At 45.4% G+C, this 17,839-nt stretch overlaps 1 protein-coding gene across 1 annotated transcript in view; it reads right to left on the bottom strand.

Annotated features, from left to right (window-relative positions):
- Positions 1-17,571, bottom strand: part of LOC109881550 (collagen alpha-1(XI) chain-like) — a 203,276-nt gene extending 185,705 nt beyond the window's left edge. Inside the window, 2 exon segments of the mRNA XM_031809883.1 lie at positions 348-512; positions 17,230-17,571. Coding sequence (XP_031665743.1) covers positions 348-512; positions 17,230-17,344 — 280 coding nt within the window. The 5' untranslated portion in view covers positions 17,345-17,571.
- Between the last annotated feature and the right edge of the window lie 268 nt (positions 17,572-17,839).

The raw sequence follows: 17,839 nt of genomic DNA, 5'->3' as shown, positions 1-17,839 counted from the left end.
CTGTTAGCTGACATTGACCGATAAAACAAGAGAAAAACTGTTAGCTGACATTGACCGATAAAACAAGAGAAAAACTGTTAGCTGACATTGACCGATAAAACAAGAGAAAAACTGTTAGCTGACATTGAGTGACCGATAAAACAAGAGAAAAACTGTTAGCTGACATTGACCGATAAAACAAGAGAAAAACTGTTAGCTGACATTGACCGATAAAACAAGAGAAAAACTGCTGATGCAAAACTACATTTCTAAAATGGCACCTTGTGTATTCTACTATTCTAACACACAATAGTAAAAAATAAAACGTATCATCCCATCCCTGATCTACGGGGGAGCAGTTAGGTCACCTGGAAAGAGTTGCATGCTGGGAGCGCTGATCTGCGCCTGTTTTCCTACGCGGAAGGCTATGTCAGGTTTAGATCCTCTACGGTGAGTGCAGAAGCCCGTGACTTTACGGACGCCATCCGGAGAGCTGTGGAAGTCCAGAGCCTTGAGTACATCCACTGGGTCAGCTGTGAAGAGAGGAGAGGGACAAGTGTTTAGTATTTCCACAGGGCGATAGAGAAGCGTAAACATTTATTCAAATGGTAGCAGTATAACAAATATATTGTATTTGTCGATTGAGTACATAGAGTAGGAATTTTTTATAAAAACACAAGACCCTAAAAGACCCTAAAGCTAGTATGTGACCAATAACATTTGATTTGATTTGATAATATATTTGAAAATATCGTTGATCTAACATAGTAGATCTAGCTTTAAAGGGTAATTCCGCCACTTTTCAACTTCATCCTCTCCAGCAACATAGCCGTGTCTACGTATGTGAAAACTGAGCATTTACTATGTAGAAAGGGAGAACAAAAAAAACAGAAAGGAAAAAATGTTCTACTCGATGACATCATCTTCAAAAAAAAAAAAAAAAAATGAAAACAGTGATTTTCAAACACTGAGATTCGCGGTGAAAATACCCTCCTTCTGGTTAGAAACTCGTTGCAGGTTTTGAAAATCACCCTTTTTTTTTTAACCACTGATCATAGAATTGCATTGTTTTCACACATGGAGGTCCTTGGTCCTTGGTGCTGGCGTCCCCCCCCCCCCTTGGGTTGTGCCGTGGCGGAGATCTTTGTGTTGGTGGTTGAAGATATCCCTCTAGTGGTGTGGGGGCTGTGCTTTGGCAAAGTGGGTGGGGTTATATCCTTCCTGTTTGGCCCTGTCCAGGGGGTATCATCGGATTGGGACACAGTGTCTCCTGACCCCCCCCCCCCCTGTCTCAGCCTCCAGTATTTATGCTGCAGTAGTTTATGTGTCGGGGGGCTAGGGTCAGTTTGTTATATCTGGAGTACTTCTCCTGTCTTATCTGGTGTCCTGTGTGAATTTAAGTATGCTCTCTCTAATTCTCCCTTTCTCTCTTTCTTTCTCTCGGAGGACCTGAGCCCTAGGACCATGCCTCAGGACTACCTGGCATGATGACTCCTTGCCCGTCCCCAGTCCACCTGGTCATGCTGCTGCTCCAGTTTCAACTGTTCTGCCTCTGATTATTATTATTTGACTATGCTGGTCATTTATGAACATTTGAACATCTTGGCCATGTTCTGTTATAATCTCCACCCGGCACAGCCAGAAGAGGACTGGCCACCCCACATAGCCTGGTTCCTCTCTAGGTTTCTTCCTAGGTTTTGGCCTTTCTAGGGAGCCTTTTCCTTCCTGCTTCTACACCTGCATTGCTTGCTGTTTGGGGTTTTAGGCTGGGTTTCTGTACAGCACTTTGAGATATCAGCTGATGTACGAAGGGCTATATAAATACATTTGATTTGAATTTGATTTGATAATGAATATGAGGTTGAAAAAGTGGCTGAATTGCCCTTTAATCTCAGGGGGCGAAAGCACAGAGATTCCCTTACATGTAATGCTATGGGTTGTGGTACACCACAGAGTCATCACTATAGAGCAGGTACACTCAATTTTTAAATTGTTTAATTTAACCAGTCAGTTAAGAACAAATTCTTATTTCCAATGATGGCCTAGGAACAGTGGGTTAAATGCCTTGTTCTTGTCAGCTCGGGTGATTTGATCTAGCACTGACCCAACACTCTAACCACTAGGCTACCTGCCGTCCCAACACTCTAACCACTAGAATACCTGCTGGTTACTGACCCAACACTAACCACTAGGCTACCTGCTGGTTACTGACCCAACACTCTAACCACTAGGTTACCTGCTGGTTACTGACCCAACACTAACCACTAGGCTACCTGCTGGTTACTGACCCAACACTAACCACTAGGTTACCTGCTGGTTACTGACCCAACACTAACCACTAGGCTACCTGCTGGTTACTGACCCAACACTAACCACTAGGTTACCTGCTGGTTACTGACCCAACACTAACCACTAGGCTACCTGCTGGTTACTAGTCCAACACTCTAACCACTAGGCTACCTGCTGGTTACTGACCCAACACTCTAACCACTAGGCTACCTGCTGGTTACTGACCCAACACTCTAACCACTAGGCTACCTGCTGGTTACTGACCCAACGCTCTAACCACTAGAATACCTGCTGGTTACTAGTCCAACACTCTAACCACTAGGCTACCTGCTGGTTACTGGCCCAACACTCTAACCACTAGGCTACCTGCTGGTTACTAGTCCAACACTCTAACCACTAGGCTACCTGCTGGTTACTGACCCAACACTCTAACCACTAGGCTACCTGCTGGTTACTGATCCAACACTAACCATTAGGCTACCTGCTGGTTACTGGTCCAACGCTCTAACCACTAGGCTGCCTGCTGGTTACTGGTCCAACGCTCTAACCACTAGGCTACCTACTGGTTACTTGTCCAACACTCTAACCACTAGGCTGCCTGCTGGTTACTGACCCAACACTCTAACCACTAGGCTACCTGCTGGTTACTGACCCAACACTCTAACCACTAGGCTACCTGCTGGTTACTAGTCCAACACTCTAACCACTAGGCTACCTGCTGGTTACTGACCCAACACTCTAACCACTAGGCTACCTGCTGGTTACTGGCCCAACACTCTAACCACTAGGCTACCTGCCACCCCAAATAGACATGTTTAGTTGAAGAAAACCTGATGGGATTTTGACAGGTTTAACCACACCTATAGCCTACATAGTTTACGGCATGTGAAAACAACAGTGGTTTTATAAGAAACTTCCGCAGTGGGGCAGTAAAGACGTATGGGGTCAGTCAATGGGTCTCATAGGTCCCCCTATCCAGTACTGCTGGTCAGAGACTGGGGGAGAGAGGGGGAGGGAGGGAGAGTGGGGGTAGAGAGAGGGAGGGAGAGTGGGGGGAGAGGGAGGGAGACTGGGGGGAGAGAGAGGGAGGGAGGGAGAGTGGGGGGAGAGAGAGGGAGGGAGGGAGAGTGGGGGGAGGGAGGGAGAGTGGGGGGAGAGAGAGGGAGGGAGGGAGAGTGGGGGGAGAGAGAGGGAGGGAGAGTGGGGGGAGAGAGAGGGAGGGAGGGAGAGTGGGGGGAGACTGGGGGGGAGAGAGAGGGAGGTAGGGAGAGTGGGGGGAGAGGAAGGGAGGGAGGGAGACTGGGGGAGAGGGAGGGAGGGAAAAATAGATAGATAGAGAGAGTGTTGCTGATTACTAGGACTTTGGAGAGGGTCTGGCATAGTGAGGTTGAGGTTTTACAGGCAGTTTAACACTGCTGAGAACCTTTTCTATTAATGGAACTGAAGGACTGCTGTTCGTCCTTCACTCACCCAGATACTGACCTCGTCCTCCTGGTGAGGTGTTTACCAGATGGCCTTCCTCCTTCACCTCTCTCTCTCTCTCTCTCTCTCTCTCTGTCTCTCTCCCTCTCTCTCTCTCTGTCTCTCTCCCTCTCTCTCTCTCTCTCTCTCTATCTCTCTCTTCTTCTCTCTCTTCCCCTCTCTCTCTCTCTCTCTCTCTCTCTCTCTCTCAATTAGAAAAAACTGACTGGATGCAAAGACAAGAGGTACTCTCTTATATATCCCACCCTCCCCTGAGGGTCAAATAGATATACAGTATGATTATGGGCAATGTAAAGCAGCCTAATAGATATACAGTATGATTATGGGGAATGTAAAAGATCATAGAGATATACAGTATGATTATGGGGAATGTAAAGGGTCTAATAGATATACAGTATGATTATGGGGAATGTAAAGGGTCATAGAGATATACAGTATGATTATGGGGAATGTAAAGGGTCTAATAGATATACAGTATGATTATGAGGAATGTAAAGCAGCCTAATAGCAGGACTAAGTTTTAAAGGAGCCATACACACAGGAGGTCTCTTCACTTCATTAACACATTGATAACATCCAAAATGGAACCCTAATCCCTATGTAGTGCACCATAGGGCTCTGGCCTAAAGTAGTGCACTATATAGGGAATAGGGTCCCATAGGGCTCTGGTCTAAAGTAGTGTGCTATATAGGGAATAGGGTTCCATAGGGCTCTGGTCTAAAGTAGTGCACTATATAGGGAATACGGTGCCATAGGGCTCTGGTCTAAAGTAGTGCACTATATAGGGAATAGGGTTCCATAGGGCTCTGGTCTAAAGTAGTGTACTATATAGGGAATAGGGTCCCATAGGGCTCTGGTCTAAAGTAGTGTACTATATAGGGAATAGGGTTCCATAGGGCTCTGGTCTAAAGTAGTGAACTATATAGGGAATAGGGTTCCATAGGACTCTGGTCTAAAGTAGTGCACTATATAGGGAATAGGGTCCCATAGGGCTCTGGTCTAAAGTAGTGTACTATTTGGGAATAGGGTCCCATAGGGCTCTGGTCTAAAGTAGTGTACTATATAGGGAATAGGGTTCCATAGGGCTCTGGTCTAAAGTAGTGAACTATATAGGGAATAGGGTTCCATAGGGCTCTGGTCTAAAGTAGTGTACTATATAGGGAATAGGGTCCCATAGGGCTCTGGTCTAAAGTAGTGCACTATATAGGGAATAGGGTTCCATAGGGCTCTGGTCTAAAGTAGTGTACTATATAGGGAATAGGGTCCCATAGGGCTCTGGTCTAAAGTAGTGTACTATATAGGGAATAGGGTCCCATAGGGCTCTGGTCTAAAGTGGTGCACTATATAGGGAATAGGATCCAATTTGGGACACAGTCGTTGACAACGTCCCAGTTCCTCAGGTGATTTCCGCGGATCCTTTACTACAGAAGCCCATACTGTATATAGAGCTGTCTACGTGTCCCTAAACAAACAGTGAGTTGCTACTGAAAGGTTAAAGGTGAGGCGATACATAGTTCAGGTATGTACTGTAACATCTGAGGCCAGTCCACTCAAAGCCTTTTAAAGTAAGCCTTTCGACGCTACCGGTTTGTTCCTGGCGGTGAGTGACATCACACTGAGTTTGTGTATTGGTTTGGGTGAGCTTGGGTGGTATCACATGTCCCCTCTAGGGCGAACGCTGACGTGGACATCCACAAAACGCTAGCCATTAGCTAAGATCTTGTCAGTTTGCTAAAACCGCACAAGATGTAGAGAACGTGCCACCCATACCGAGAGAAGAGTCGACCTAGGACCTAACAGAATCTACATCACATAAGAAGTGTATGTCCCAAATGGCACCCTATTCCCTATATAGTGCACTACTTTAGACCAGAGCCCTATGGGACCCTATTCCCTATATAGTGCACTACTTTAGACCAGAGCCCTATGGGACCCTATTCCCTATATAGTGCACTACTTTAGACCAGAGCCCTATGGAACCCTACTCCCTATATAGTGCACTACTTTAGACCAGAGCCCTATGGGACCCTATTCCCTATATAGTGCACTACTTTAGACCAGAGCCCTATGGGACCCTATTCTCTATATAGTGCACTACAATTGACCGGAGCCCTGGCTAAAAGTAGTAGACTAAATATGGAATAGGATGCCATTTGGGACGCACAGTGTCTCTGAACCTCTTATCTTATAAGACCCAGTCTAAATTGTGAAAGTATCATTATTTAGCTAATAAGGGGGAGGCACATGTGGAAATAATGGGCCGGTGTGTTAGAAATTCCCTGGCCGATATCTGGTCCCAGTCCGCCCTTTATGTCACCCCAAAAAAGACGATATAAAATAGATCATTTTCTATGTAAAATTTGAACAATTGTGTAATTTAATACTAAAACAATTGCTCAGAGAAAAAAGATCTCAAAAAGATGGAAATGATTGGAATTCCTGTTTTCAATACCCTCCACTTGCGAGGATAACAACACTGACTCTTTTTCTAAAATGTTTTATGAGATTGGAGAACACATTGGGAGGGATTTTAGACCGTTCCCCCATACAGAATCTTTCCAGATCCTTGATTTCCTTCGTCTGTTCTTATTGACTGGCCCTCTTCAATTCAAACCACAGGTTTTTAATGGGGTTCAAGTCCAGAGACTGAGATGGCCATTGTAAAATGTTGATTTTGTGGTCAACCATTTCTTTGTTGATTTTGGGGTTATTGCTTGATGATCCTCTTGTGGCCAAGTGTCTAATGGCAGAGGCAACCAGGTTTTGGGTTCAAATGTCCTGGTACTTCGTAAAGTTCATGATGCCGTTGACCTTTCAAAAATAAAAATAAAAACATATTAAACAAGGCAAGCCAGTTAAGAACAAACTCTTATTTGTTCTTAACTGGCCTACCCCAGACAACGTTGGGACAATTGAGCGCTGCCCTGTAGGACTCCCAATCACAGTCAGATGTGACACAGGAACTGTAGTGACACCTCTTGTATTGAGATTCAGCATCTTAGACCACTGCACCACTTAGGACCTTTAACAAAGTGCTCTAGAACCAGTGGAAGCAACATACCGCCAAAGCTTCCCCACTGTATTGTACAGTAAGGATGAGGTATTTTCAGCATATGCATTGTTCCCACCGCTGGTGTGCGTGACCAAAGACCTCTGTATCTTAATGTCATGTTACCACAGCATCGGTTCCAATCCAAGTGCCAACGCCATGTAGCGTTTAACTCCAGGCGGTGCTGTGGTCACATGACGTGAAAATAGAGCTCTATGGCCACGCAAACCAATGGTGAGGATTGGCCTTTCGGGAGAGAGAGAAAAAATATATATATGTAGAAATGGGCTCTGGTCAAAATTAGATCTATCTTTGGCAAATTACAGGAGTGGCAAGGACTGGAATGTAATAGTTAAACAGAGACGGAAACCAAGCTAACTGCGTACCAAATGGTGCCCTCATTTAAAACCTGTGTCTCCAAAAAGAACGTAGATAAAACTATTAGGACAAGAATTCATAGCTCACTGGTTTAATGATGATTATCAACAGCATTCTCAGTCAAATTGGTTCCATTGGGGCCTCCCGGGTGGCGCAGTGGTCTAGGGCACTGCATCGCAGTGTGCCACCGGAGAGCCTGGGTATCGGGCCCAGGCTTTGTTGCAGCCGGCTGCGACCTTGTTAAGGTCCTAAGTGGTGCAGTGATCTAAGACGCTGCATCTCAGTACAAGAGGTGTCACTACAGTTCCTGGTTCAAATCAGGCTGTATCACATCTGGCTGTGATTGGGTGTCCTACAGGGTGACGCATTGTCCAGGTTAGGGGAGGGTTTGCCCGGTAGGCATGTCCTTGTCTCATCGCGCACTAGTGACTCCTGTGCTAGGCGCAGTGCACGCTAACCAGTTTTGTGTTTCCTCTGACACATTGGTGCGGCTGGCTTCCGGGTTGGATGCACGCTGTGTTAAGAAGCAGTGTGGCTTGGTTGGGTTGTGTTTCGGAGGAAGCGTGGCTTTTGACCTTCGTCTCTCCCATTTCAGGAGTTGTAGCAATGAGCCAAGATAGTAACAATTGGATACCACGCAAAGGGGGTAAAAAAATGCTAATTTTGGGGGGGATCCATTGACAGTGGAAGAATAGGTCTAATGGTTTGGTCCCAAATCTCACTCAAAGAAGGAATTTGATATGCAATATTCTGACTGAAACTTTAGTGATGATGACAAAACAGGGTTAATCTCAGAGTGTTTGATCCATTGACAGTAGAACTGTTATAAATTTGACCACAGTCTTTGTAGGTAGAAAGACATAGAAATAGGTTCACCGGACGTGCTACCTGTCCCAGACCTGCTGTTTTCAACTCTCTAGAGACAGCAGGAGTGGCAGAGATACTCAATGATCGGCTGTGAAAAGCCAACTGACATTTACTCCTGAGGTGCTGATCTGTTGCACACTCTACAACCATTGTTGGTTGCTGTTTGGGGTTTTAGGCTGGGTTTCTGTACAGCACTTTGAGATATCAGCTGATTTAAGAACGGCTTTATAAATAAATTTGATTAGATTTTTGATTTGATTTGATTTAAATAGAAGGGAATTGAATTCACAGTCTGATGGGGCTCTCCGAGTGTTGGATTCATTGACAAAGTAACAGGAAGATGGTCTGATCCAACTCGGCTCTACCTCCCTCCCTTTCTCTCTGTGGGAAAAGTGTATTACAGGGCTTAATAATGAAGCCTTTGTTATAAAGCCCTGATGTATCTCTGAGTCACTCTTAAGACAACCATACAATGAAACCATTGGAGACTAGGCCAAAAATGCGCTGACGCAGGAATAACAGACTCTACGGATGGAAGAAGTATAGAAATTAAATAACTATTCTAGAAGTCATTCAATTCTATTATTCTAGCAATCATTCTGTTCTAGAAGACATTCTAATTCCCCTTTCAGATTCAAGCAGTGATGAACCATGTAAACTCTCTACAGCCTACGGATTTGAACCGCTGTAAAGAACCTCTCTCTACATCAAAGGGGAGTTGTCTGGTTAGAAAGACAGTCGTTTGAACAGAAGCCGAGATGAGAATGATTCTTACTGGACAGACATTTCTCGAAGACCATTTCCCCCACACCTGTTCAGAGGTGTTAACAACAACAACAAAAAAACAATGCATTTTTATCACCCAAAAAAAAGAAGAATATCACTGTCTACAATTTTCATCATATTATAATTTCATCATCTCCCTAGCAACATCTGGCCTGTGTTGAAAGGATGTGCTGATGTTGCCGTTTCCTGTTCCTGCTTGGTGGCCAGGTGGGGGTCCTAGGGGGGCGGTGCTAGTCAACTTGCTGAACACATTAGGAGGCCTTGCACCACTTGTTATAGCCACACGTCTCTATCTCTCCCTCTTCCATTCTCTCTTTCTCTCACTTTCTCTCTCTTGCTCTCTCTCTCTGCCTCTCTGTCTCTCTACTTCTCTCTCTCTGTCTCTCTCTCTCTTTCTCCCTGTTCTCTATGTCTCTTTTTCTCTCAACCCCCCCAGCAACACCAGATCAACCCACAAACAGACTCCTACAGTAGTCACCATACTTTAACCCACAAACAGACTCCTACAGTAGTCACTGTACTTTAACCCACAAACAGACTCCTACAGTAGTCACTGTACTTTAACCCACAAACAGACTCCTACAGTAGTCACCATACTTTAACCCACAAACAGACTCCTACAGTAGTCACTGTACTTTAACCCACAAACAGACTCCTACAGTAGTCACTGTACTTTAACCCACAAACAGACTCCTACAGTAGTCACCATACTTTAACCCACAAACAGACTCCTACAGTAGTCACCATACTTTAACCCACAAACAGACTCCTACAGTAGTCACTGTACTTTAACCCACAAACAGACTCCTACAGTAGTCACTGTACTTTAACCCACAAACAGACTCCTACAGTAGTCACCATACTTTAACCCACAAACAGACTCCTACAGTAGTCACTGTACTTTAACCCACAAACAGACTCCTACAGTAGTCACTGTACTTTAACCCACAAACAGACTCCTACAGTAGTCACTGTACTTTAACCCACAAACAGACTCCTACAGTAGTCACTGTACTTTAACCCACAAACAGACTCCTACAGTAGTCACCATACTTTAACCCACAAACAGACTCCTACAGTAGTCACTGTACTTTAACCCACAAACAGACTCCTACAGTAGTCACTGTACTTTAACCCACAAACAGACTCCTACAGTAGTCACCATACTTTAACCCACAAACAGACTCCTACAGTAGTCACCATACTTTAACCCACAAACAGACTCCTACAGTAGTCACTGTACTTTAACCCACAAACAGACTCCTACAGTAGTCACTGTACTTTAACCCACAAACAGACTCCTACAGTAGTCACCATACTTTAACCCACAAACAGACTCCTACAGTAGTCACTGTACTTTAACCCACAAACAGACTCCTACAGTAGTCACTGTACTTTAACCCACAAACAGACTCCTACAGTAGTCACCATAATTTAACCCACAAACAGACTCCTACAGTAGTCACCATACTTTAACCCACAAACAGACTCCTACAGTAGTCACCATACTTTAACCCACAAACAGACTCCTACAGTAGTCACCACACTTTAACCCACAAACAGACTCCTACAGTAGTCACTGTACTTTAACCCACAAACAGACTCCTACAGTAGTCACTGTACTTTAACCCACAAACAGACTCCTACAGTAGTCACCGTACTTTAACCCACAAACAGACTCCTACAGTAGTCACTGTACTTTAACCCACAAACAGACTCCTACAGTAGTCACCATACTTTAACCCACAAACATACTCCTACAGTAGTCACTGTACTTTAACCCACAAACAGACTCCTACAGTAGTCACCATACTTTAACCCACAAACAGACTCCTACAGTAGTCACCATACTTTAACCCACAAACAGACTCCTACAGTAGTCACTGTACTTTAACCCACAAACAGACTCCTACAGTAGTCACCATACTTTAACCCACAAACAGACTCCTACAGTAGTCACCATACTTTAACCCACAAACAGACTCCTACAGTAGTCACCATACTTTAACCCACAAACGGACTCCTACAGTAGTCACCATACTTTAACCCACAAACAGACTCCTACAGTAGTCACCGTACTTTAACCCACAAACAGACTCCTACAGTAGTCACCGTACTTTAACCCACAAACAGACTCCTACAGTAGTCACTGTACTTTAACCCACAAACAGACTCCTACAGTAGTCACTGTACTTTAACCCACAAACAGACTCCTACAGTAGTCACCATACTTTAACCCACAAACAGACTCCTACAGTAGTCACCATACTTTAACCCACAAACAGACTCCTACAGTAGTCACTGTACTTTAACCCACAAACAGACTCCTACAGTAGTCACCATACTTTAACCCACAAACAGACTCCTACAGTAGTCACTGTACTTTAACCCACAAACAGACTCCTACAGTAGTCACCATACTTTAACCCACAAACAGACTCCTACAGTAGTCACTGTACTTTAACCCACAAACAGACTCCTACAGTAGTCACCATACTTTAACCCACAGAACAAATAAAAGTCCATTTACGAGGTAACTTCATAAGAAGTTAAAATTCTCTCCCTTTGAGAAAATATCCCATAAAACCCCAAAGTAGTCTCTCTCCGGCTTGTCTGTATTGTCCCAAGTACTGAGCTAATGGGGCGGCAGTTGGGCCAGTAACCAACCGAAAGGTCGCTGGTTCGAATCCCCGAGCCGGGCAAGCTAAAAAAAATCTGTTGTTTTGCCCTTGAGCAAGGCAGTTAACTCCCAAACACTCCCCCCCCCCCCCTTCACCCCTCAGAGGGGTTGGGTTAAATGCGGAACACACATTTCGGTTGAATGCGTTCAGTTGTGCAACTGAAGAAAAGAAAAAAGAAAAGAATGATGCTGGACCAAAGACCTCTCTGTGAGCTGCTGCAGTCCTGCATGCCTCCAGGCCTTATTTATTCCAGATGTGTTGAGTTGGCCTGGAATTGCCTCCCCTTCGTCTTCCTCCTTTCCTTCCAAACCACCTCCACACAGAAGCGCTCCAAAAAAAAAAAAGAACAGGCAATATCCCAAAACCATTAAAGCCTCAGTAAAAAAAAAAAACATGCAGGGCCTTTGAAAAGCAGCACATCTTTCAGAGGAGGTGGTAGAAACCTAAGTGTGACTAGTTTGAGACATCTTGAATACAGCCATCGCTATCTATCATTCCAACCCCTTATATAGAATTCTAAACCACATTCTATATAATGATAAAGAACAGACACTATAGAAGTTTTTTTTTTAAAGAAGAGATTTGTCTACAGTGTTACAAGTCCCAGTCCCCATAGCAGTTATAGGATATTCACTAGAACATCTCGTCATAGACATGTTGTCTTGTCTAAACTAACAATTCTCACACCTCTGAACGCCAGTCCTCTACCTGCCTGTCTCCCGTCAGGCCGTCTTGATTAACTGTCTGTCTGAGTCCCAAATTAGCACCCAATTCCCGATATAATAAGGTTACTTTTGACCACAGCTCTAGGGAATAGCATGCCATTTGAAAGACACATCTGGTCTCTGAGACGTTTGATACAAGCTTACCTTGTATGATGATCTCTGCCAGATCGCTACCCTGCTGTTTACCACAGCAGCAACACAGCTCTCAAACTAACCCGAACAGAAGGGGGAAAACCATTGACTCTTGTCTTCGGTTGTTTCTTTGGGACACTTTCAAATGTTTTGGATTGCTCAGGGTTAAAATACCATTTGGATGAAGCCATAAAGGTAATGTCTCCTCTTTACGGTATTAAAACAAAACGGAATTAAAGCACATTCTGGAAGCATCTATAGTACATACTCTTTTCCACGATGCTTTCCTACAAAAGAGGGGTGCTCTCTACCTTTTGTGATTAACTTCTAAATTCCTACATTTTGGGCTTTAGGCTCTGTGGCTTGTTGGCCTTTAGGCTCTGTGGCTTGTTGGCCTTTAGGCTCTGTGGCTTTTTAGCCTTTAGGCTCTGTGGCTTGTTGGCCTTTAGGCTCTGTGGCTTGTTGGCCTTTAGGCTCTGTGGCTTTTTGGCCTTTAGGCTCTGTGGCTTGTTGGCCTTTAGGCTCTGTGGCTTTTTGGCCTTTAGGCTCTGTGGCTTGTTGGCCTTTAGGCTCTGTGGCTTGTTGGCCTTTAGGCTCTGTGGCTTGTTGGGCTCTTTGGGTTGGTGTATCTAACGTGTTGGGGTGTAGGCTATATGTCTCTGTGCTGTTTCTTGTCACCACCATCTATCCAGAGTTGGCAGCATAAGTGACAATTACAGTGTCCTGGAAAGCCTGTACATGTTTGCTAGTCACATCATGCAATTCTGGTCTGTTTAAACATCACACAGAGGAGGAGGAGGAGGAGGAGAGATGGGCGATGAAGGGCAAGCCATGCCTGTGTGGTAGTGAGATATTCCATTATGGATGGGCATCTAGTTCAACAGGCTATCTGGAATAATGTCAAATGGGATTGTGAGGGGTGGGTGGAGGTTTAGGGGGAGGGGCGGGGTGGGGTGGGTGGAGTTTTAGGGGGAGGGGTGGGTGGGTGGAGGTTTAGGGGGAGGGGTGGTTGGGTGGAGGTTTAGTGGGAGGGGTGGGTGGGTGGAGGTTTAGGGGGAGGGGCAGGTGGAGGTGGAGGTATAGGTGGAGGTCAACAGGGAGGGGTGGAGGTTAAGGGGGAGGGAAGAGTGGAGGTTTAGGGGGAGAGGTGGATGGGTGGATGGGTGGAGATTTAGGGGGAGCAACGGGTGAGGATTAGTGTGAGGGGCGGGGAGAGGTTTAGGGGGATGGCGTGGGCAGGTGAAGTTTTAGGGGGAGGGGTGGGTGGAGGTTTAGGGGGAGGGGTGGGTGGGTGGAGGATTAGAGGGAGGGGTGGGTGGACAGGACACTCCAAACACTGAAACTCTCCAGACATAAAGAAAAGCAGTCTGGGTCGTGGAAGTTGGGGGCACCAATTCATAGATCAGCTGACAGCTCACAGACTGACATCTCACCCAAGATGGCTCGCTTTGTAAAGGGGCTTTTACAGTCCCACGAATCATCACCCAGGTGGGTGCTACAGTTCAGTAGTGGGTGATCCAGCCTACCTACGGAGGAGGAGGAGGAGGAGGAGGAGGAGGAGGAGGAGGAGGAGGAGGAGGAGGAGGAAGAGGAGCTGTAAACATCGATGACGATGAGGTGCCCGATGAAGAGATCTGTGACTTGTCTGTCAGATGTTTAAACCTCCTTCCTCATAAGATACTAACCTTCAGAACTGCCTATAATCTAAAGCTGTGATCGACCATCATTCAGGAACTGTGGGAAGTGAAGACTATATAGTGGTCAGCAGTAGGAAACACAGTTTCTCCATTCTGCCCTGGTAACCACTAAGCCCAATGAGTCTCCACTCTACCCTGGTTACCACTAAACCCAATAACTCTCCACTCTACCCTGGTTACCACTAAACCCAATAACTCTCCACTCTACCCTGGTTACCACTAAACCCAATAACACTCCACTCTACCCTGGTTACCACTAAACCCAATAACTCTCCACTCTACCCTGGTTACCACTAAGCCCAATAAGTCTCCACTCTACCCTGGTTACCACTAAGCCCAATAACTCTCCACTCTACCCTGGTTACCACTAAGCCCAATGAGTCTCCACTCTACCCTGGTTACCACTAAGCCCAATGAGTCTCCACTCTACCCTGGTTACCACTAAACCCAATAACTCTCCACTCTACCCTGGTTACCACTAAGCCCAATAACTCTCCACTCTACCCTGGTTACCACTAAGCCCAATAACTCTCCACTCTACCCTGGTTACCACTAAGCCCAATGAGTCTCCACTCTACCCTGGTTACCACTAAACCCAATAACTCTCCACTCTACCCTGGTTACCACTAAGCCCAATAACTCTCCACTCTACCCTGGTTACCACTAAACCCAATAACTCTCCACTCTACCCTGGTTACCACTAAGCCCAATAACTCTCCACTCTGCCCTGGTTACCACTAAGCCCAATAACTCTCCACTCTGCCCTGGTTACCACTAAGCCCAATAACTCTCCACTCTACCCTGGTTACCACTAAGCCCAATGAGTCTCCACTCTACCCTGGTTACCACTAAGCCCAATAACTCTCCACTCTACCCTGGTTACCACTAAGCCCAATAACTCTCCACTCTACCCTGGTTACCACTAAACCCAATAAGTCTCCACTCTACCCTGGTTACCACTAAGCCCAATAACTCTCCACTCTACCCTGGTTACCACTAAGCCCAATAACTCTCCACTCTACCCTGGTTACCACTAAGCCCAATAACTCTCCACTCTACCCTGGTTACCACTAAGCCCAATGAGTCTCCACTCTACCCTGGTTACCACTAAACCCAATAACTCTCCACTCTACCCTGGTTACCACTAAGCCCAATAACTCTCCACTCTACCCTGGTTACCACTAAACCCAATAACTCTCCACTCTACCCTGGTTACCACTAAGCCCAATAACTCTCCACTCTGCCCTGGTTACCACTAAGCCCAATAACTCTCCACTCTGCCCTGGTTACCACTAAGCCCAATAACTCTCCACTCTGCCCTGGTTACCACTAAGCCCAATGAGTCTCCACTCTACCCTGGTTACCACTAAGCCCAATGAGTCTCCACTCTACCCTGGTTACCACTAAGCCCAATAAGGGGCGTTGATGGAGAGTTCTCTCCTCTGCCAGATCGCTACATTTGTTTTATTAAATAGTTTTTTTGGTTTATTTTGTTTTTAAAGAGACTTTGAGATTCTACTTGTAACGAAAATCACAATATAAAATAATTATATTATTATTAAAATACTTTGCACTCTCTCATCTAAATCATTTATCCATGGTTCTGCTCTTGATATTGACTTGCTACCTTAGCTCACAATATCAAAGTAAAGACAACAGAATCAACACATATATAACATCAGAAACACACCATATATGAATGTCATAATAGCCACAATCAAGAGAAATAAGCAATCATCTTGATCCAGATATAGGCTAATTTAAAGGGGGTGAAGAGGGGGGGGGGGACTCTTTCCATCAACGCCCCTTATTGGGCTTAGTGGTAACCAGGGAAGAGTGGAGAAACTGTTTCCTACTGCTGGTCACTATATGGTCTTCCCTCCCACATTATAGAGAGAGCATCGCCTCACGGGCTACAGTACTACCTATACCCAAGCAGCATAGTATCTTATGGAACAACAGTGCCTCATACCGTTTGTGTTGAGAGTCTATGAATCATTTAAAAATATTCTGAAACCAAATAGGAAAATACCCCCAAAGAATAGGCAAAATGGCTGAACTGCTAAAGAATGCTAAACGCACATCGGGGATGTCACGGTGGCATAGATTATTATTGACATATGTCAATAGTTTGGAAGAGAGCAGTTAAAATGTATAAACATCTTATTAGCCATAACGGTCAGATCATTATTGTGTAACATCAATTGATATGACGTTTCAAAACCAGCATATAGTTCCACTTAATAATTAATGTGTGGAAGGTTATCCTACCTTAGTCTCAGTTTTAATAAACAACCGAGCACCTATGGCTGCTGTACAATCAGCCAAACTCTCTAAACTCACGCGTAAAAAGTCGTTGCCTTCCCTATTACGCGGTTCCATTGAAGATAGCTGGGATAGCCATATCAATACTCTGACGTTACCTATCACAACAACCCAAAACGCGCAGCTCTCCAGTGGCTACACGATTTTATAGCCAAGGTGTGAGAATGCTACCTCAACCATATATGGAATCCTTCTCCCGATAGCCGTGTCCACACACACCTAGCGGACCACAGGGGCAAAGAAAGCCTAGTTGTCTGGCTAAACCTTTTAAAACGTTCGCCGGAGAGCGTCCTGGGCGCACTTTTAGTTGCGTAGTGTACTACCACAACAGCATGACACGTACAGAACCGCGGGCGAGACGTTATTTTTTGGGGGAATCACGCTGCGATCTGGAGAGGAGACGACACCACCTGTATGAATGCTGCTGGGGTTTACCGCGGACGGGATGGAAAAGGCTTGGAAGTAGCCTACCTGGTGAATTTCAAATCGCTATTTAGGTTAAGGATAACAGGATAACGGAAATGGGTGGCATTGGCATTATTTGGAACATTCTTATATTCGATCATGGATACGCACGTGGTGACACATAAGTCATGCATTTTAGACAGTGTCATGATATTAGTTAGCTCACTTTTTCTTTCAGTTGGCTGTCAACCTCAGAAGCACAGCGCAGTGATTGTGGAAATGGCCCTATAGATGCGCTCTCATCACTTGATAAGTCAAACCTTGGGGGGGGGGGGGGGGGGCAAGGATGCCCCTGTCTGTCCCCAAGAAACACCCCAGGGAGAGTTTGCCATGTGAACGGTTCAGAAACGCGTTCTCCAACGATAGTTCCTTACCTGCTTTAACATTGACGGCTTGCAGAAGGAAAGTGATAGTGACGATGGTGGTTAGAGTGGGGTCCCACAGCCACCTTTTCGTTTTCCACCTTGTGGACCATCTTTTCATCTCCATTGTCACTCACTCAGCTACTCAAAGCTCCTAAAGAAAAAAAAACGGGCGACTTTTCAGTACAAAATGTAGGTCCTTTTCCTTCCACGAAAACAGAAAAAGGACACAGTTGTTGTTGTAATTTCAGTTACTACATCAACGCCATAAGTGCAAAACGGTACTGTTTTTTCTTTAGAGCCTAACTGGGCCCTCCTGCTCCTCTCTCCCTCAGCCCCAGCCCTTAGACTGAAGGTGTTTGGGCTTTTAGGAAAAAAACGGAGACCATTCGATTCCACGAGAGCCGGGCGTGGGAGGGGGGGGGGGGGGGTACGGCAGCAGGAAACTGACAGTTGGAAAATGTTCAGTTTAGCGAATCACGGGCTGGAAAGTTGTCTTCAATCCCGCCCATAAACTGTCAGTCAAGACTGGCCAGAGGTCCTTGGTTACAGCAGGCGTCAGGAGTCGCATCATTTATTCTTCAGATATCATATTGTCATATGGAGAGAAACGGAGGGAGAG

This window comes from Oncorhynchus kisutch, linkage group LG30 (assembly GCF_002021735.2).
Source record: "Oncorhynchus kisutch isolate 150728-3 linkage group LG30, Okis_V2, whole genome shotgun sequence".
Classification (NCBI taxonomy): domain Eukaryota; kingdom Metazoa; phylum Chordata; class Actinopteri; order Salmoniformes; family Salmonidae; genus Oncorhynchus; species Oncorhynchus kisutch.
This window is presented reverse-complemented; position numbering and strand designations above follow the sequence as displayed.